General features: G+C 40.7%; 1 protein-coding gene across 7 annotated transcripts in view; it reads left to right on the top strand.

Moving 5' to 3' along the window:
* Window positions 1-21,121, top strand: part of OLFM2 (olfactomedin 2) — a 245,883-nt gene that overhangs the window by 181,744 nt on the left and 43,018 nt on the right. For 3 of the 7 annotated variants that reach the window (XM_087886655.1, XM_034419341.3, XM_087886658.1), the window contains exon 3: window positions 19,182-19,337. In XM_087886655.1, coding sequence (XP_087742781.1) covers window positions 19,182-19,337 — 156 coding nt within the window. Of the gene's footprint in view, window positions 1-18,914; window positions 19,061-19,178; window positions 19,338-21,121 lie in introns of those variants that run through there. The other 4 variants (XM_034419343.3, XM_034419340.3, XM_087886657.1 and 1 more) reach the window with 2 other exon arrangements.

The raw sequence follows: 21,121 nt of genomic DNA, 5'->3' as shown, positions 1-21,121 counted from the left end.
CTTAATAGAATTTCCCTTGACAAAATTCTAGTATCTCATGATAGGTTAACCAATTTCCTGATATTTAGGCCAGCACCTTAACTACTAAATCAAGCTCTCTTGAACTGAATTTATTTTCTTTTTCCATTTATTAAGCAGTTCTAAATTGAGCTTTAAATCAAATATGTTTTAGTAATTTGCTTTGAGTAATTTTAATATTTTTCTCACAAGTTCTAACCAATTATGGGAAACCATTCTAATCTCTTATCAAATGTCAATTTTCATAAGAAAAATCTATTAATTTCTTGACAAGTCCTTTATAAAATCATGCTTGGACCTCATTTGGGGCATAAATTCCCAATACTAAAGTTTTAATCCAGTGCAAATTAACTTTTAAAATCTTTAACAATTTCAATCATTTTTTATATTTAGAATTGTTTTTATATCTGTATTTTTCATTACCTTGTAAGCCACTCAGAATTGCCTTGAACCACAAGATGAGCAGCATATAAATTGAACGAATAAAATGAATAAATTTCTACCCCAACAAATCTGCCATGCTCACCAGTCAGTATATGTTCTAGTTTTACCTGGGTATTCATATGCAGAATAATGCCATCTGCCATTGAAGTACATTTTTCACCCACATTTTTATCAATCAAATATTTTATGTCTGTAGGAAATGACCAGGCTGAGCGGGAGGCGGGGGTCAAACACATCATAAATCATGAGTCCCTGTGCGCCTGCAAGAGATCTAAGTCCAGCCCATCTTGAACGCCTTCTTAATTCCTGCTCGTTTCCCTTGACCATTAGCAGCTCAGATTTTTGTAGAGAGTTTAAGCTTGAAAATAAATATTTATACTCATTTGAACTGCCTGAACCTCCTGATTTCCCTGGGGCTTAACAATGTCATTAAAAAAAAAAAAAACATGTCTCATATAGGCAAATTATATCTTGTTTTCATTTTATCAAATGATTTTTCTCTCTCTTTTTTTAGGAGCATTTACTTCATTTATATTCCATGTTAATCATTTCTAATACATAATTAATCTAAAAATTTAGAAAAATCAATATCTGTAGTGCCTAGTTCAGTATCATCCCAATCAGTTTCCTGTTGGACCTGTTGGAGTTTTTATCTATGGCACCTCCATTTGACTCTCCTAATATTTATTTATTTAATTAATTAATTAATTAATTTATTTATTTATTTATTTATTATTAAAATTTATATGCCGCCCTTTTCCCGAAGGACTCGGGCAGCTCACACAAATAAAACAACAACAATAACACCTAAAACCAATATGAAAATTTAAAATCCCCAAAATTAAAACCTCGTAGTTGATCAGGGAGTTTGCTGGAACAGCCATGTCTTCAGGCCAGCGTGGAAAGTGTGGAGATCAGGAGCCATCCGGAGCTTGATGGGTAACCCATTCCAGAGGGTCGGTGCAGCCACAGAGAACGCCCTCATCCTAGGGGTTGCCAGCCGACATTGTCTGGCCAACGGCACCCGGAGGAGGGCGGCTCTATGTGAACACACTGGGCAGTGGGAGGCCGGTAGGAGGTGGTCCTGCAAGTATCCCGGGCCCATGCCATGTAGGGCTTTATAGGTCAATACCAGCACCTTGAAGCGGATCCAGAAGCCACTGGCAGCCAGTGCAGCTCGCGCAGGAGAGGTGTTGCATGGGAGTAATGGGAAGCTCCCTTAACAACCTGTGCGGCCACATTCTGGACCAACTGGAGCCTCTGGGTGCACCACAAGGGCAGCCCCATGTAGAGGGCATTGCAGTAATCCAACTGAGAGACAATGAGAGCTTGAGTGACTGTACGGAGGGCATCCCTGTCTAGGAAAGCCTGCAACTGGCGCACTAGGCGAACCTGTGCAAAGGCCCCCCTTGTCACGGCCGTTAGATGATCCAGGGACAGCCGTGAATCAAGGAGGATGCCAAGATTGCGAGCCTTTTCAGAGGGAGTAAGTAACTCCCCTCCCATCAAAAGTGATGGGGTGCCTAAATCAGGCGATGCCGGGATCCACAGCCACTCGGTCTTGGAGGGGTTGAGTCTGAGACTGTTTCTACCCATCCAGACCCGTACCACCTCCAGGCACTTAGACATCACGGAAAGGGCATCCCTGGGTTGGTCCGGGGTGGAGATATACAGTTGGGTATCATCAGTGTACTGATGATATCTCACCCCGAAACTACGAATGATCTCACCCAGCGGCTTCATATAGATGTTAAAGAGCAGGGGGGAGAGAACCGACCCCTGTGGTACCCCACACGTGAGGGGCCTAGGGGAGGATTTCTGACCCCCCGCCCAAACAAACTGCGTACGGCCCGAGAGATAGGAGGAGAATAACTGTAGCACAGTGCCCCCTACTCCCAACCCCCGGAGCTGTCACAGTAGGATACCATGGTCGATGGTATCAAAAGCCGCTGAGAGGTCAAGTAGCAGCAGAATAGAGGAACAACCCCCATCCCGGGCCCGCCAGAGATCATTCACCAGGGTGACCAATGCCATTTCTGTGCTGTGGCCATGCCTGAAACCCTATTGGTACGGGTCTAGGTAATCAGCTTCCTCCAGGAATTGTGGGAGTTGGTAAGCCACCACGGTCTCAACAACCTTCGCTACAAAGAGAAGGTTGGAGACAGGACGAAAGTTGTTTAAGGAGGCCAGATCCAGGGCTGGCTTCTTGAGGAGGGGATGAACCACTGCCTCCTTAAGTACAGCAGGGAAGACCCCATCCCTCAAAGAAGCATTAGTAATTGCCCAGATCCAGTCTCCGGTCCCCTCTCTGGTTGCCACGACAAGCCAGGAGGGACATGGGTCCAACAAACATGTGGAGGCTCCCAATCTCCCCACTCTCCTGTCCATTTCCTCTACGGAAACAGGGTTGAACTCAGCCCAGATGTCACCTTCAAGACTTGCTCCCATTCCCTCCTCGGATTCTGCCCAGTCAGAGTCCAACCCCGTCCGGATCTGAGCGACTTTGTCTTCCAGAAATTGCACAAAATGCTCAGCACTGCCTTGTAAGGGATCCTTCCTCGCTCCCAGATTGAGGAGGGAGCGGGTCACGCGAAACAAGGCCGCTGGGCAGTTTTCTGCAGATGCAATGAGAGCGGCGAAATACTCCCGTTTCGCCGCTTCCATTGCCACAAGATAAGACCTAATATGGGTTCTTAGCTGTGTTCGATCAGGTTCGGCATGGGAGGATCTCCAATGGTCCTCTAGGCATCTCTTCTGACGCTTCATCTCCTGTAGCTCCATGGAAAACCAAGGAGCAAACCGGGATCCCTGTCGGCGGAGAGGCCGCAAAGGGGCAATTCGATCCAGCGCCCCGGTGGCAGCCTGTTCCCAGGCATCCACCAAGACCTCTGGTGAATCGCGGGAAAGGTCAGTGGGAAATGTCCCAAGCTCCGTCAGGAACTTATCAGGGTCCATCAGGCGCCTGGGGTGGAACCAACGAGTTGGTTCCGCCTCCCAGCGGTGTGGCTTGGTGGATGGAAAGTCATGCCTGAGGAAGGAATGGTCAGTCCATGACAGGGGTTGAATAGAAAGTTCCCCCCTACCCCGAGCATTTATCCACTGCCCAGCGATAAAAATCAGGTCGAGTGTGTGTCCACTGCTGTGAGTTGGGCCCTGTACAACTTGAGTCAGGTCCATGGCCACCATGGAGGCCATGAACTCCCAAACAAACTCAGATGTCTCACCGGCTGACGGGAGATTAAAATCTCCCACAATCATCATGTTGGGGAGCTCAACCGTCAGTTCAAGCTCTTTGAATTTTATTAGGAATTCCCTACCTGAACAGAATTCATTTGAAATACCTTCTGTTTAACAATTTAAAAAAAAGATCACATTTCAAATTTGTCCTATTGAAATGGGATCTTTTTCTGCTTTAATCTCTCAGTCAAAACCCCTCCCCCTCTTTTCTCTTATGTAAAATTCTATTAGGAATTACTTTAAAAACAATTACGTCTGTATTATCATTTTTCAGTCTTGTATTAAAATGCTGCTACAAGATTTGATATTATGTCTTCTTCCTGAGAAAGTGCACCAAAACATTCCTTGGAACATTATTCTCAAAAATCTAACATTTATTCTATATTTCAATTATATTTCTGCCTCTGTATAATCCTCATGTACTTCCTGAGAATGCTCAGGAAGATAAATCTATCTCAGCATCTACTTCTGTCCTATTATCGCAAAACCATTGAGAGTGTCCTGACATACAGCATTCTTGCACGGTATGGGAGCAGCTCTGTAGCAGACAAAAATGCTCTACAGAGAATCATTAAAACTGCCCAGAATATCATCCGGCTCCAGCTTCCAGCCCTGGACGACATCTTCGAATCTCACTGTTTGAGAAAGTTGCATAACATTCTCAGAGACTCTTCCCATCCTGCTTACAATCTTTTTGGACTGTTGCCTTCTGGCAGAAGAAACAGAACAATTACAACTTGGACTATACATTTTCTGAATAGTTTTTATCCCAGAGCTATAATTGCACTGAACAATGAACTAAAGGGCCACCATCAGTGAACTGCTGGACAGTATTACTTGGTCTGTTGTGTGGATGTTTGGGTGGTTTAGGGGTGGGGAATTGTGGTGGATGGGAGTGTGTTTGGGGATTGTTATGTGTGTTGGACCTGGTCTTTGGATGTTAAGTGAATTTTGTTGTATGGGTATACAGTGTATACATGTACAATGACAATAAAGTTATTATTATCAACTTAAAAGGACTAACCTTTTAATAATATTTTTCTTCTAATATAATTTTATGGCATTGCTCAAAATCTCAAAGTTCCTTCTCTCTTAATTCCAGTAGAGCCGGATTATGTTTTTTTTTTTTCCAATTCTCTGTCTATAACTTCTGTGTTACTCTGAAAATTTCCACTTTGCAATTGATTTGTTTTACATCCCCAGACTCTTGTTACAGTTTTCCATAACCTTACCTTTTTCTTTCATCTCCTCTTTCATTTTGACAAGTCTTTTATCCATTTTTTTTCAAACACTTTCAATTTAGAATAAAGTGATTCCATTAATTTATTGCCCAGTTACTCAGATAATTTCAGAATCAAAGCTGTAATAATTCCTCTCTCTGTAGGTTGTTCTAGCAATACTCTCTTCCTTTCTGTTTTTGCCACTTTTCTGATGATTGCCATTATGATATTATAATCCAAAAGTGTAGGTGTTTGAAAGGAAAAAAAAAGGCAAGCTTCCCCTCCCTTTCACCCTATTTTGTTTTTCCCTGCCCTTAATATTTTCATCTCAAGTAGCACTCCTTAATTATAGTCAGCATCTCAGTCAATATCTCCATAGTTATAGTCAGCATCACAATCTAGCTTATATTACTTTTTTCTTTTGTTTTGTAGAATCTGCTAATTATCTTCACTCTTTAATAGTAAACAAAAAAGAGTCACATGAAGGTCCAGTTTGTTTGTCTATTTAAATTCCAATTTATTCAAAGGCATTTTCAGAAAAAAAAAATCTTTCAAAATAACTATCCCATCTGTTTAGTCTTACATTGACTCCTGTTAAACTTTTTGCCAAGTTTTAATTTTTTAAAAATCTTTTTTTCTTTATTCCATTACAAACCAGAAAAAATAACTCACCAAGTAGAAATTTTATCCTGCTACTTAGAAAATCTCTCTTTAGCTGTAAATCAGTTATATCTGAAAGTGTTTAATAAATGAGGCTGTTACACACACCCTTATGTTCATATTAACTGCATTATGGCTGTCAGCTTAATTGAAATTTCTTAATTCCCAGCTGCTCAACTCATGAGCAGACCACAAAAATTCCTTCAGACTACTCATGAGGAGCAACTATCTAGAGTACAAGTGGGCAAGCTCACTATCTCTCCTTTTTCTGGAGAGATTTCACTGGCCAGGTTTCACTCCTGATCTCTGCCACAATGTTATCCTCACTCCTTTAAGGACATCTAGTTTGTCATGAATCATCACTAGAAATTCCTCGTAAAGCAACTTTTAAGGTTTTTTTTTAATTGTTGCTGTTGCAAACTGCCAAATAGAAACAGACTGTTTGCTGAAAAGCATATGGAAGGAGGCTAGAAGTGCTACCAATTCATTTTCTTTATTCTTAAAAAATGATGGGACTAAGGAGATTGAATAATTATAGCTCAGGAGGTAGAGGATTGATTGAATGAAATTCTTTCAATTCCCCTATTAGTCTGCTGAAAAGAGAGAAGGGAAATATAGATTGGCTCGTGGTGTTCTTGCATTTCAAGGATGGCAAAGATCTATGAGAGCCAGTCTGGAGTAGTGAGTAAGGCAATAGGCTAGAAATCAGGAGATTGTGAGTTCTGGTCCTACCTTAGGCACAAAACCAGGAGGTGACTTTGGGCCAGTCCTTCTCTCTCAACTCTAAGAAGGAGGCAAGGGCAAACCAATTTAAAAAAAGAAAAACAAACCCTTGCCAGGAAAACTGCAGAGACTAGTCCAGAGAGTCACCAGGAATCAAAAATTCTTGAAGGCACGGACACAGAAAGAGATCTATACATATTGAAAACTATAATAGTTTGGCTTTGAAGTCAAAATAGTGGTAGTATGGAGGTCCCACTGATTTCTTGGTCATATAATAGCCAAACAGAAATGTTTGGCGACTTCACAAGCTTGGACAGAAGAACAGTAGCTTCCATATTTTTCTTCCTGGCAATTGAAGTGTAAGATTTGCTACAAGTGTTTCTTTAGATAGTCATAACCATCAAAGCTAGTAGTCAATGATAGTCAATGCTCCACTGATTGCTGTAGTTCCTTAAAAATCTACCTTAGTTGATTAGTCACCGTCACATCTGATAGCAAATTCTACTTTATCAATACCTTGAATTATTGTATTCTAAAATTCATGGAGCTATTAAAGCTACCAAATCCAACCCATTATCCAGGACAGTAGTATAACTTAAAGCTTCTTGATATGTGGCTGTCTGACATCTGCTTTAAAATGTCTGTAGTGAGTCAGGGAGGTGACCTTGACAGAAATATGCAGAAACCTTTGTCTATACAAAAAGAGCTAAAGCATTTTTAAGTTCAGAACATCAGATAAAGTTCAGAAGCAGACATCTCCGTAATTCATTGAACTATGAGGAGTAGGAGGTACAGCACAATCAGGCTGGCAAAGTTCTGTTATTATAACCTGTCTCTGTTAAATATAGTTGTAGTTATTGTTTTGGTCTGCTCTACCTAGTGGGGCTTACAACACCCAATTAAAAGGATTTCAGCTTGTGTCTTTAAAAAAATTGGTATGAGTTGACCCGTCTCTGGGGAGGGAGTTTCAAAGATAGGATGTCATTGATTCTTGTGACAGTAGGAGTACAGAAAGGGCTACTGCTGACTTTACTATCTGGGAAGATATAGGTTTTAAGAAGGCAGCTGTTGTTCCTTCCCTCATCTATTACATGGCTGGGCAATTTAAGGGAGTAATCCATCCAGTGACCTTTACATCTCAGATATATAGACGCTTCACTTTGGGAGGAAGCGTTTATCAAGTCCAAGGAAAGGAATTGTCTTCTAGTATTGTCTTGGTCAGGATAAATCTTTTCCAATGTCAGATATCTCTACTCATAGAAAGCCACAAAGGCAGTTTGTGTCGGGGACCAGTGAGAAAAGCTTTCCATGTGATGATGCAGAACAACATAACTATAAATTTCCCCTAGAGCCCAGGAGGCTCGGGTTGTAGAGTGACTCTCTGACCTTGACTGAGATTGAAATACTTGGAAGGGAGATGGATAAGGAAGGAAAATGCCCTTTTCATAGATAAACCAACAAGTTTGGCTCAGACCACTGATCCTTAAAAAAATAGTTCAAGTGAAGAATGCAAGTCTTGTTTACATCATCCAGAAGGATTCATAGTTAATGAGCTTTTAGTGAAAGCAAAGATTCCAAACTCATGGATGGAGGTTTACATCATCCAGAAGGATTCATAGTTAAGGTCCTCAATTCTTCCTTGCATGTGCCAATATTCTCTCCAGAACTTGTCTGGGACATTTGGAAATTGCAAATTGTATTGATTTCCTACTTATGTGTGCAAACACACATTTGTTTGTGTATTAGGTGCCCTAAGTTTTCTCTGGAGACTTGAGCCTCATTTGCCAGTCAACAATTTGGAGAGGTAAGGTCAGTATGAAGAGGGAGGAATAGAACATGGAGATGCAACTTCATGAAAATATGCTCATGTTCATTTATAGGTAGCAACACAAATGTAGAAATCATTACCCTCATTTGAATATAATTCAAATATATCTCAACAGAGTGGTAAAAATATGAGCACTGTTTGTTTAAACTGCCGTTCCATGACTATCTTTATCCAGCAGTTTTAGAGCTACCCCTTTCATTGCATCTATATCTTTGAACTCAGCTTGCAACACACAACTCCAGAGATAGAAGTCTTAATTTAAACTTAAGCTGTCATCTACAAATCAGGGTACAGTGTTACCCTCCTGATAACCCAAAGCTGCTTGAGGATGTCCAGCTGTTACAGAGAATGAGAGCAGGATGTGTGAAAGGCTGAGTCAAGGATAAATCATAGCATATGAGATATTGTTTTTTTGAAAAATAGACTAAGCTACAAGAATTCAAGGAGACCTATGTGTCTTCCAGAAGGTTATGCTAGGTCTTGATGAGCAGCCTTGCTATCAGATGATCTTGAACTTTGCTCTTTGACTCCTTAAGTCTTGCCCTTAATCTTAAAATGTGAAGAACAGCAGTAAGAATAAACTCTGCTCTGGCTTCTTGCAACGGTGCCCCTATCAAGAATGGAGTACAAGCATCCTGCAGATGATGCCAAATAATCTCAACCAGCTTGCTGATAGGAGGAATGTTGGGAGTGTCATTCAGCAATCACTGGATTGACCAAGGCTGCCCATTTCTTTAGTTGGGATTTATTTGAATAATTAATTGTACTTAAGAAAGAAGTGGAGACAGAGAGTAGCCCCCTCCTTGTCACTAATATTGATTTCAATGTCATTTTCAAGCTGTGAATGCCACTACTTAATGCATAGATGTGTGTGTATGTGTTCAAATGACTCTCCACAGTCTTGTGTGCAAGCTGTGCTTCGTGTCTTTTTTCCTTGCTTTGTCATGCACCCTTGCTCCTCCTCTACCCCTACATACATAAAGAAATTGGGGGTTGGTAGCTGATTAAACTTTTATTATAACATGCTGCAAAATGCCTCTTAAATAGCTCCCTTCAGAGGCCGCAGCCATGGCTGTAAAGTACCAGCTAGGGCAACGTTAATAAATAAACATCCATTTAAAGAACACGAATTGCAATCGAGTCTCTTTAAGGCTCCTGAAATAAAAGAGCTTTATAGCTTGTGCTGTGCTGAATTGAAGAGGGAAAACGTCTGGTTCGTGTTAAAAAAAAAGGTATACTTCAGTGATGGGTGGGAAGGAGGAAGAAAGCAAGTAACAGCTGAAGGGAATTGGGCAGAAAGTTGCAATGCTGAGTCTTAAAAATGTGCTGAGGGAAGCCTGTTCTCAGAAACGTTTACATAATGGAGCTAAAAAGTGCACAACATCCCAGGAGGTAGCAGAAGGGGTTCACTTAGACACAAACTGAAATAGAGCAATTGACACTGATGCTGAATTGATGCTGCAGAAGAGCCCAAATTCAAAATGGAAGCCTGCTGGACTGGGAAACAAAATGTCAAGAAAAGGTCAAGGTAGGGCAGGCCATTACAGTTGAGATAGTGGGTTATGTGAGCCTTGTACAATCAAGGGAAACTTTTCTAAGATTTTTTTTCCCCAGTCACACTGCATCCACTTTAGTTCTTTGCCCTTCATTTCTTTTAATAAAGGTAGATGAACTTGGACCTTTTCTGTCTCAACACAGAGACTGATCCCTGTTTATCTTCATCAAGGTTTCTGAGGAGGTATTTCCTGTGATAAAAAGATAAACCTTTCAGTCACTCAAGTGGTAACCTTACTCCTTCTTTCCCCATCTTGGCACTTTGTGGAGAAATTGAAGCTGGAAGAGTGATGCTAAGGACCAGAAAACACATTCAGTGCTTGTCCCCCCCCCCCAACTTTTATGCACTGATTCAGCAATGTTGAAACAAATGCAGGTTTACCACTTTCACTGTTTAATCTATATTCTACTAAAACACTGATTCCTGTAACCTTTAACTTGGCAAAAGAATGCACCATAGGGCAAAACCTTTGGACCAAGATACTTCAAATGGGTTAACTTACAGAATGCATCCAAAATGCAAGATTCCCATGGAATTTAATTTTGACAAATTTTATAAAGCATTTTCTGATATCAACATTATTGTGAGACAATTTATTACATAATACAAAATGTTACAAAACATTTCGTGTGTTGATGTTTGATTGTGCTATACAGTTCAACGTGGGCTCTTTTCAAGCCAGATATACTGTAGTTCTGAATTTATCTCAACTTTTCAAGAAAAGACAGTACATTAGAAGCTCTGTCATTGTAGATGTCATTGAGGAATCTGGTAAGGAAATATCTCTGAAATGATGATCCAACGGGGCACAGATTGTCTAGTTTAAAAATTAAAAACTACATCCATTCACATATTGGAATGTCTCTGACCAACTCAAGTGTACAGTAGCTGCCCAGACTAAGTTTGAGTCAGTGGTGGGATATCAAATTTTTTTACTACCGGTTCTGTGGGTGTGGCTTGGTGGGCATGGAATGGCTTGGTGGGTGTGGCAGGGGAAGGATACTGTAAAATCTCCATTCCCACCCCACTCCAGGGGAAGGTTACTGCAAAATTCCCATTTCCTCCCAATCAGCTGCGACTCAGGAGGCAGAGAATAGATGGGGGCAGGGGCAGTCAGAGGTGGTATTTATTGGTTCTCTGAACTACTCAAAATTTCTGCTACCGGTTCTCAACTGCTTGGAAACTCGTTGAATTTGATACTCAATGCATTTTGTCACAAACATTTTGCCCCGGTACTCATTGTTTGTTTGGTACTCAATGCACAAGCTAGAACTTGACAGTGTCAGCTGCCTTGTGACTCACTACATTGTTCCTTATGGGAAAACATAGTTTGCTATTCGTCATTTTTGGTAGTCATTGTGCCTCCCAGAACCAATTAACAACGAGTACCGAGGTACCACTGTAGATCTCAAATACTCCCTCTTTTGTCCATTTACACAAACACATGGCATGAAGCCATTCATTATCATTATCATACTAATAACAATGTACTGCCTTTAATATACTGTACGTTTACATGTGGAAAAAGGGAGCGAATTCGTACACTATTTTCAAAAGGAATGGAATGTTTCTATAAAAGACCTATGTAGGGCAATTATACTGCAGGTTAATTTCTAGTATCATACAGTTCATGTTGTAATAATTTCAATGTCTCACAAAGCAGACTACCTTTTTATTGGCTATTTACAGTAATAGTGAAGTAGGAGTGGCTTCAGTTCTATTGAGATAACATGGCGGCTGTGGCTGGGACATTCCTGGCAGAACTAGTATTTCACGGAATTTCAATCAGGGTGGAAAAAGGCCTATCTCATGAGAAAAAGCAATCTTCATAGCTCAAATAAATCAGAAGCCAGAGGCATTTCCAAGATTCAGTGCTTCCCTCAAAATGGCAATATAAGTATAGTAATGCAAACCGCATCCTTTTTTTGTATGTGATACATATTCAGAAGGGGTGGAGCTTGCATCATGATGTCATGACTCTCACCATTTGCCCCTCTCCTGCAAATGCCTTTGAAATTGCATAGCCTGCCCCATCCATCCTTTGTCAACTTTCTGACTGACTATTGTCAATTTATCACCTCACCATTTTTCACTATGTCTCTGTGTCTTTCCTGTCCTAGTGAAGCCCATCATATTCCTTTCAGTTTTGACAGCATATCTATCTGATTCTTGTGCCGACACAAAATTGGGTTGGATACCCCTTCATGCTTCAGAGGATCTGCTGGCAGCATATTCCTGAAACCTTTCAGTGCTCCATTCCTACTTTGTTGTAGTTACCAAAGCTCATTGAAGTTTGTAGGGAAACTAATGTCTAGTGCAAAAAAAAAGAGAGAACCTAGCAGTGGTTCTGCTTTAGGGCTTTCTGGAACCAGGTCATTCACTCAACTTGATGGCTTCCAAAAGACATTTGGGGATTGATTAATTGATGTTAAGATCCACTATATAGCTCTGCAACTTCACAGGCACTTTCATCAGTCTCATCTCTGCCTGCAAAGCAGCAGTAATACACTGTACAGTAATATCCTAAATATTACATTTCTTTCAAAAGAAGAAGCTACTTTTAGAAGCATTTGCTTGCCAGAAACAGTCCATTACACCTGTGCATTTACTGGATTATCTCAGCGAATGCCATTACAAACCCATAAACAGATACACACAGTTATACGGGTACAAATTCGTGGATTGCATTGGACGAAGACACTTTTTTTGTATTTCTTTAATTTTTTTTAAAATTGCCATTTATAAACTGATTGAGTTTATAAAAGGCAATTTAAAAGAAAAAACGCTGATTGGGTGAGTGGTGCGGTGGCCTAGAGGTGGAGCTCTCACATCACAATCAGAGGGCTGTGAGTTCCATCCTAGGTAAAGGCAGATATTTCTCTCTCTGGGCACACTGAGAAAATACCTGCTGAAAAAAACCTCAGCGTTGGTGACAGGAAGGGCATCTGGCCAGTAAACACTCAGCTCTATTCAAATATTCAGCTCCATTCATAATCTGCAAGGGATTATGGGGTCATTAAAAGAGGATGATTTATAAACCGATTGAGTGCTGGACTTGTGGCAAAAAGGAAGCTGCTCACTTTGAGAGCTGCTTGTATGAGTGTGGAGTGTGAGTGTTAATTGGCTGCCCTTTTCTGATAGCCTGGGCTGAGATTCTCTAGGCTTAGTCACTAGCTGGCATGGGCTGAACTGAAAAGCCCTGGACTTGATGAAAGAATGTGAAAAAGACCTGGAAGTTATACAGAATGAAACTGCAAAAGGAAAGTGTGTTAACAATAAAATAGGCTGGGCATGCAACACAAGATAGATTGAGGTATGGCAGGGCTTCAAATTTGTGTACCAATCTGCAGCTTATTTTCATGAATCACAACAAGGCAAGAGAGTCTGGGAGAAGCCCTATTAAACACAGAGGTACATCGGTAGAATTCCTGTTTTCTAGCTGATCTGTAAATGCCTATCTTATTTCAATCACTTTGCATGCTTCAGAAGGCAAAGACTAAGGAGATTTCCCTTCCCTTCCTTTCCAACCAACTAGAATGGAAAGGAATACATTTACTGCTGCTCCGAGAATTGATGCTGAAAGAATGTAAGTCTTTCCCTGACAAACTCAATTAAGAGCAGGTCCAATTCTTGTTGTTTGCCAGTAAGTCAAAATGCATTCTATACTTGCTTTATTATATAAAATGGATCCCACAAAAGATCCAGTTAGAAGCAAAACAAGCAAGAAGACAGAGATAGTTAGTTTTTAATGAGCTTTGTCACTTTCAAGTGCCCAGGGAGGTATATATGTCTGAATGCTCCTTCATATGTCAGTTTCTTATATAGAGAAACAGAACCTGAAATATTGAGGTAGTGGAAGTGGTCAATGATCACAGAGACCACAGTCAGTTTCCCTCTTTTCATTTCCTGCTACCATCTGTTTCACAATGGCTGCCATGAGGCTTTTTCCTCTGTCAGCAATTCTGATTCCACAAAACTTCCTCTGAACAGCCCAACCCAACCAAGGGTAGAATCTGCAAAATCAATGAGAAGGCTGCTTCCTAGTCTCTTCCTGCACCATGATGTCATTTTGTTTACATGGAAAGTGAGGAAATTAAAATTATAACCACCAACCAGGCATCTTAGTAGATGAAAGGGTAGCCTTTGCCATTCCTGCAGCTAAAACCTGTGAGCTGCCATGAGATGGGAAAATCTGGGCTCAGCTTTAGAAAGCTAGCATGCCTTACTACAAGAAGGCCCTTAGTTCTATTTTTTCCTTGCATAGCTTATATGAATTTGGGCTGCATAGAACTTTAGATTCAAGGCAAAAAAGAGCTTCAGAATGCAAGGGGATAGATAAGCAATATCTGTCTATAACTCCTCAAACCAATTATGGAATTTATTTATCTATCAGATTTCTGCCTGCCATAATCAAATCTGACTCTCAGCCATTAATAATAATAGTATGTGACAACACAAACCCAACCCAACATAAATAAATCCTCCCCAATAAACACAAAATTAAGAACTAAGCCCGTAACATATAAATCATTTAAAGTATCAAACAAGGCAATACAATATCGATATCCACAGTTGTGCATAGATCACAATCTTTCAGGCCTTCAGAAGGACTCCGTTTTTAATAATGACTGAATAGGCAGCAATGTGGGGGCACGCCTGATTTGTTATAATAAATGGATACTCCCACTGAAAAATAATAACTACAAAACTAAGTCTCTCTCACCTTGTGGAATAAAGAACCAACTAAGCTTCTCCTGGGATATATGGATCAGGTGGATTAATTCTAGTTGGAGGTGGTAGATAGATTAAAAACAGCACTTGGAATTGCACTTGGAAACCCACCAGAAGCCACACAGAGCCTACAACATTAGGTTCATATGTTAATAACAAGCACTGCTAGTTTTAACAAATGGATTATTGCATTCAGCAGCAGCTGGACCTTCTGGATAGTCTTCAAAGGCAGATTCCTGTGGAGCACAATATAATAGTCCAAACAAATAGATATAAAGACTGAAATTATTGTAGTGAGATCCTTTCATCCCAGCTGGGCCTCAATTGGCACATTAGCCAATGTTGGGCAAAATCCCTATGCTGCCATAGCCTCTACCAGTCTGTCAAACAGTAGCCACAAGTCCAGAACTCCCCCCCACCCCCAAAGACAGTCCTACCCTTCAATTATCAAAAGATTGTACTGAGGTAAGAGAGCACTTAGATCCATGTCGGGTCTCTGCCACACATGCACAGGGACAGGAGGTGTGTGTGTGGGGGGGGGGCGTGTGTGTATGCGTGGGAGATGGGGTGCATGGGCAGGGCACATGCGTGGAGTCTGTGCATGCATTGAATTTTAGGGGTTCAGGCACACACATTTGTGTGCATTCACATGCACGCTTTGGGCACTCGGTCCGGAAAAGGTTAGCCATCACTGACCTAAATGTACAAACAACAACAAGTCTTGCTTCAGTTCAACTTCAACATGTTTCATTCCATCTACATCCTAATTTGCCTCCAGAGCGTGGAACAAAGACATAGATGGCCTTTCCTGCACTGATCATATACAAGCATTAGTGCATTGATGATACTAGAGCCTGTAGTACAGTGGACTAAAGCACTGTTATTAACATCTGCTGCTTGCAATTACTGCAAGTTCAAATCTCACTAGGCTCAAGGATGACTCAGCCTTCCATCCTTTCAAAGGTAGGTGAAATGAGGACCCAGATTGTGGGGGCAATAAACTGACTTTGTATAAATATACAAAAGTATGAAGGCTATTGCTTAACGCATTGTAAGCCACCCTGAGTCTCTGGAGACGGGCGGCATATAAATTAAAGCAAAAGAAAAAAAAACAACAACACTATATAGATTGCTTCCCCCAGAACTAAACCCTGGGCACCTCACAAAGGAGCATTTACCAAGGCAATCTCTCTTTTCCCACAACCACTGAGAGCCCATTAAGACGGGAATAAAACCAGCATCAAGTAGTGATTCCAGTCCTAGCCCTCCCTAGGATCTGAGAGAATATCATGGTCAATTATATCAAAGGCTACTAAGAGGTATAAAAAGAATAAGAGGAGCAGACTATCCCCATTTAAATAACCAAAGAGCAAACAATCTCCATCACATATCTAGGTTTGAACCCTGGCTGAAAGTTCCCAGATTAATTGTTTCTTTTGGGACACTCTATAGTTGCCCCCAACTTTACCAATAAAGGGAATGTTAGAAACTGTGTGATAGCTGTCAAAAATAGGGAAACTAGACACTGCTCTTGAAATCACTGGCAAACCCCCCAAATCTATCCAGAATCCATCAAAATCAATGAGACCTCTGGGGCACATCATCTAATGGTCCGCTTTACTCCACAGAAGTGACAGTTAATTTCATATGAACCAGAAAATGATCTGGCTATGGCAAAGAGCTAATCTTCCATATTGAGATCACCACATACTACCTCAGAGAAGAAAATAAGGTCCAAGGTATCACCATCTCAGAGTGTTAAACCAGACTAACCAATGATCACTATAGAAGTCAATAACTGTACCCAGACTCATCCCCAGGGCCTAGAGGTTGAAATCATCCAATACCGAAAGGCCAAGGTATTCAAGAGACAAGTCATTGCTAGGAGAAGGACCTTCCTGGACAGCAGTATCCTTTATCTTGTCCCTATGGCCCAACTTGGGGGACACAGTGACTCAATGGCTAAAACGCTGAGCTTGTCGATCAGAAAGGTTGGCAGTTCAGCAGTTTGAATCCCTAGTGCTGTGTGACAGGGTGAGCTCCCGCTACTTGTCCCAGCTTTTGCCAACCTAGCAGTTCAAAAGCACCTAAAATGCAAGTAGAAAAATAGGGACCACCTTTGGTGGGAAGGTAATAGCATTCTGTGCACCTTTGGTGTTTAATCATGCTGACCACATAACCATGGAGATATCGCTGAACAGCGCTGGCTCTTCAGCTTTGAAATGGAGATGAGCACATCAGAAACAACTAGCACGTACGTGCGAGGGGAACCTTTACCTTTACCTTTAATATGGCCCAATTTAACAGACAGGTATTCATAACCTGCCACTCAGGAGCGGAAACCATAAGAATAGGCAAAGGGAAGACAGAGATAAACATTGTTGTACTTTTAAGAACAGGCAGTATTATTACAAACTTTCATAGATAAATGAAAATGGTTGTGAAGGCATTTTATAAATAAGTACTGTTGTAGGGAAGTGGGAGAAAGGAAAAAATAGGCAGGATTATTTGGTGGGGGTGGGGGTAAGAAAACAGTGTTCAGGTAGATAAAGTGCTGTATGGATCACTTCTGTGCAACCAAAACAACCAAGATCTTGTGGTCTACCAACCAGCAACAGCAATGTTATAACATGAAATACTGGCTGAATTCCTGCAAAGCTTTTAACGAGGTCAAGCAATGCATTTGCACAACATGCCAACTTTGGTTGATATTTACCTTGATTAGAATATTGTGGCTCAGTAGACTGTGAAGGCTACCTTTTATCTTGAAAAATGTTTAGATTTATTCATGATTGTAGTTTGGATAGAAAGACATGAAAAAATGTCCTTCAATGACATGAAAAAAATGTATAATTAGAAAAGAAAAACATATGCACCTCATGTATTTGTTATTTTAGTATAAACTCCATCGAAGGGACCACAAATGCAACTTCTAGAAGTCATCTTCATCAGCCATTCAGTTGTGTCCGACCCTTGACCACTCTATGGATCAGCAGCACTCTTCATGCCTATTCTCTTCTGTCCTGTCCTGTTCTCCAATTCTAGAAGTATAAAAATATTTACAGCTCCCTGGAGAATGTCCTGGAGATATAGTGTCCCCGAATTTGAATATGGTGTTCCTTCTTGGTCCTTAGATTTTATCAGATGCAAAAGACCAGGTACATGACCTCCATACGTGAAGGTCCAGTTAAACTGATTTATTGCTAAAAGGCCTAAGCACAGGAATCTATTTAGCTAATGGTCAGCATCTGCTTGGAGTCAGATAAGGGTTAATAATTCAAGGTGGGAGGTTGGACTTAGTCTAATTGTGGCTATAATGGGATTCTAGGCTGTTGCCGCTTTTAACTCTGCCCCCAGGTTCTGTCACTCCTTCTACTATAGATTTAACATATTGTGGTCACAGCTTTCATGTCCAAAACCAAGAATGACATATGGTGATTCATCCAAGCTGAGTTCTTTATTGATTCACACCTATAGACAAATCTCACTCTATTATCTGCCTCTACAATATACTCCGTGAACTATTAGGAATCTAATCTATCTTCACCCTCTTTCTCCCACACATAAAATCTGGACTGAGTTGCCTCTTAACTTTTCTGGAATTCACCCCCTGTCTACATTCCATTATAATAGTTAATCCCAAAAGGATATAGAAAACACATAAAGCTACCAGCCTAGCATGGTTGTCCAAACAGAAAGCATGACTAGATGGACTAAGTTGACCTTATGGACTACCTTATTGTAAAGGTTACATTAGCAAAATCTTGCAAATTTAAAAGAACATTTCTCCCCCATTCCTTTTGCAGCCCAAGAAGCCAAGTTTCACTCCCTTCTGAGATACAGTATATGCCATGCCTGCATTCCTTCTGTGGGTTAAGCTACCTCTTAAATGACCATTCCACTGGTTGTTGCTCTTCCCCCTTTCTCCCAAGGTCATTCCCACATATCATTACATGATAAGTGATGCTGTATATAGCCTCCTATAAAAAGACAACGATGATAAGGAATTGGGGTATGCACGAAATGAAAAAAAATTTTTTTTTACTTCAAGTTTGGAACAAAGATTCATCCAGAACATTACAATTTGCCTATGTTCCAATGCCCATGCTTTTGTTTAGACCCAAATCCAGGTCATATTTTGCCCTCTACGATGGAAGCGGAGGACTCCTTCCTAAACATGTCTCCTTCCTTCAAAGACAAACGTTTAAAGGAGCATTGTCTTTCCCCTTCTCCACTTTTCATCAGTATTCAGCTCCACCTGGTTCCATTATCATCCATATTTCATGGGTGCAAAGCAGGCAAAAGGAGCTGAATTCCAGCTGGTGCTGCAGACGGCAGGTTTAGACTCAGGTCCCCGAGGAGGATGCTTCATTGTGAGCTTATTGAACCAGGAATATGAAACAATCTGGTCTGTAAAACTAGTGGGGGCTGCTCTGAAAAAAAAAAAAGTAGTGGAAGGATCCTGCTTGCCTCACTCTTCATTCATCCTACTACAGATTCTGCCTATGACAGATTGTCAGCTGTGGATTGGTCCCAAGTAGGACATCTGTCGTTAAGTTAAGGGGAAATCATCAGTACATTTGCTCCAAAATTATTGGGTTCAAAAATACCTCTTCATCCATTATCATGCAAAATTCCTTTGAGGTAAAAGGGTTGCCTGAGTTCTTGGGTTACTACTGGCTTTCTTTGATCCCATAAAATGATCCAAACAATGAGCTGAAGGATCCTGCCAATCTAACGTCAGTATTCTTTCTCCATTGAGCAGGTACAGAACATCTCCCAATCCATGGAAGTGCTGGATCTTCGGACCTACCGGGACTTGCAATATGTCCGTAATACAGAATCATTGATGAAAGGACTGGATTCTAGGCTGAAAGTGGCCACTGAAGGTCAAAGAAACCTGAATGTCAAAAGTTTCCAGGTAACTCTTTGCATTCTCCCCCCCCCCCCATTGCAAATGGAGGGGAAAGGTTTGTGCAGGATCTGTGCAAATTTGTTTTCATAACTCTTCATTTTGTGTCACAGGTTTGATTCGACTCCAGTTTCACATGCATTGTTCTATTCATTTCTTTTATTAAAATTACCTTTTTTGTACTCTGGACTCTGCACTCTTTTGCAAACATTGCTTCCTTAATATTATTTATCCTATCAGTGGTAGGGATTCAAATTTTTTTACTACCAGTTCTGTGGGCGTGGCTTGGTGGGCATGGCTTGTGGGCATGGCAGGGGAAGGATACCATAAAATCTCCATTTCCACCCCACTCCAGGGGAAGGTTACTGAAAAATCCCCATTTCCTCCTGATCAGCTGGGACTCAGGAGGCAGAGAATAGATGGGGGCGGGGCCAGCCAGAGGTGGTATTTACCAGTTCTCTGAACTAGTCAAAATTTCTGCTACCGGTTCTCCAGAACTGGTCAGAACCTGCTGAATACCACCTCTGCTTTGTGTGCAGTTTGCTGTGACTGCATGCATTTCTATGCTTAATTTTTTGAGATGCAAAACATGGGGCAATATTCTAGAAAGTATGTATTTTTGGGTATTGACTGCACCCTGGTTCTTAGTGTAGTTGGAAAGATGTCATATTATAATATAAATATTTTGATGAATTTAATGTATCCTTACTGAGGAATGTAATTATGATGGTTAATAATACTGTTTAGATATCAATCTCCATAGCATTCAGTTTTAGACCAACCTGATTTCTCTTCAAAATAAACTCGTGATACCTGGGATTAGATATCTGGCAAGAAAGAGTCTGCTTGGATTTTGCCATTTTTTTTGCATTAAGATGAAGGTGATCTCAAGAATAGTTTTTAATTAGAAGTTTGCATATAGTTAAATGTAATTCGTAAGGATTGATGGGAAAGAAGCTGTCTTGTACTTATTAACTGCCCTTGATCACATCCATCTTCATGATCAAGTGATTATTCAGGGGAAAAAATCATTTGGGGCATGGAGCAGATGGGAAGGAGAAATGAAATGCTAATCAGTGTGCAGCTAATATCAGTTAGGAGTGCCAGTAGCTTCATAGAATGGACTCATTTGCATAACTTTTGCAAAATTGACAGTGTAACTTGCACCCCTAAGAAACCACGATAGATAAAGAAGTAACATTAGGCCAAACAAGAGGAAGGATTTTGTTAATTATACAAGAGCTGTTTGAGACTGGAATGGGTTGATCTTAACAAGGAAGGAAATTGGTTTTGCTTCAGATAATTTAGGTAAATGCTGAAGATGCTTTGAGGCTGATGTTTAAAGTGCAGCTACTGTATCTTATTCATAGCATTTTAAAGTAATCTTGATAATATCTCCCATTTGTAACCTCCTGTGTCTTCCTGTTGCTTCTTCCATTTTTTTCCCTCTTCCCCCCAAAATAAAAATGGCTAAAGGAAAAAAAGAGAGATTTGGTCTACAATGCCCTTTGATTGGTGGTATGCAGAGACCGAAGTCTGAAAGAACCCCTAGGGAAAGTTAGGCAGGATTATTGATTGTAGATTACAGCATTTATAACCCATTTTTGGTACCATTTTTATATCAATTGAAAACAAGAGTGCTTGCTCTGCAGACTATGGGCATTCTTATAATATATTGGGAAAATGGGTTGTTATACAGATACTCCCCACCGTATGACCGCAATTGAGCCCAAACTTTCTGTTATTAAGTAAATCATTTGTTAAGTGAGTTTTGCCCCATTTTACAATTTTCT

This window comes from Pantherophis guttatus, chromosome 2, assembly GCF_059756535.1.
Source record: "Pantherophis guttatus breed Tessera chromosome 2, ASM5975653v1, whole genome shotgun sequence".
Classification (NCBI taxonomy): Eukaryota; Metazoa; Chordata; class Lepidosauria; order Squamata; family Colubridae; genus Pantherophis; species Pantherophis guttatus.
Note: the sequence above shows the minus strand (reverse complement) of the source record. Positions and strands in the feature narration are given on the sequence as shown.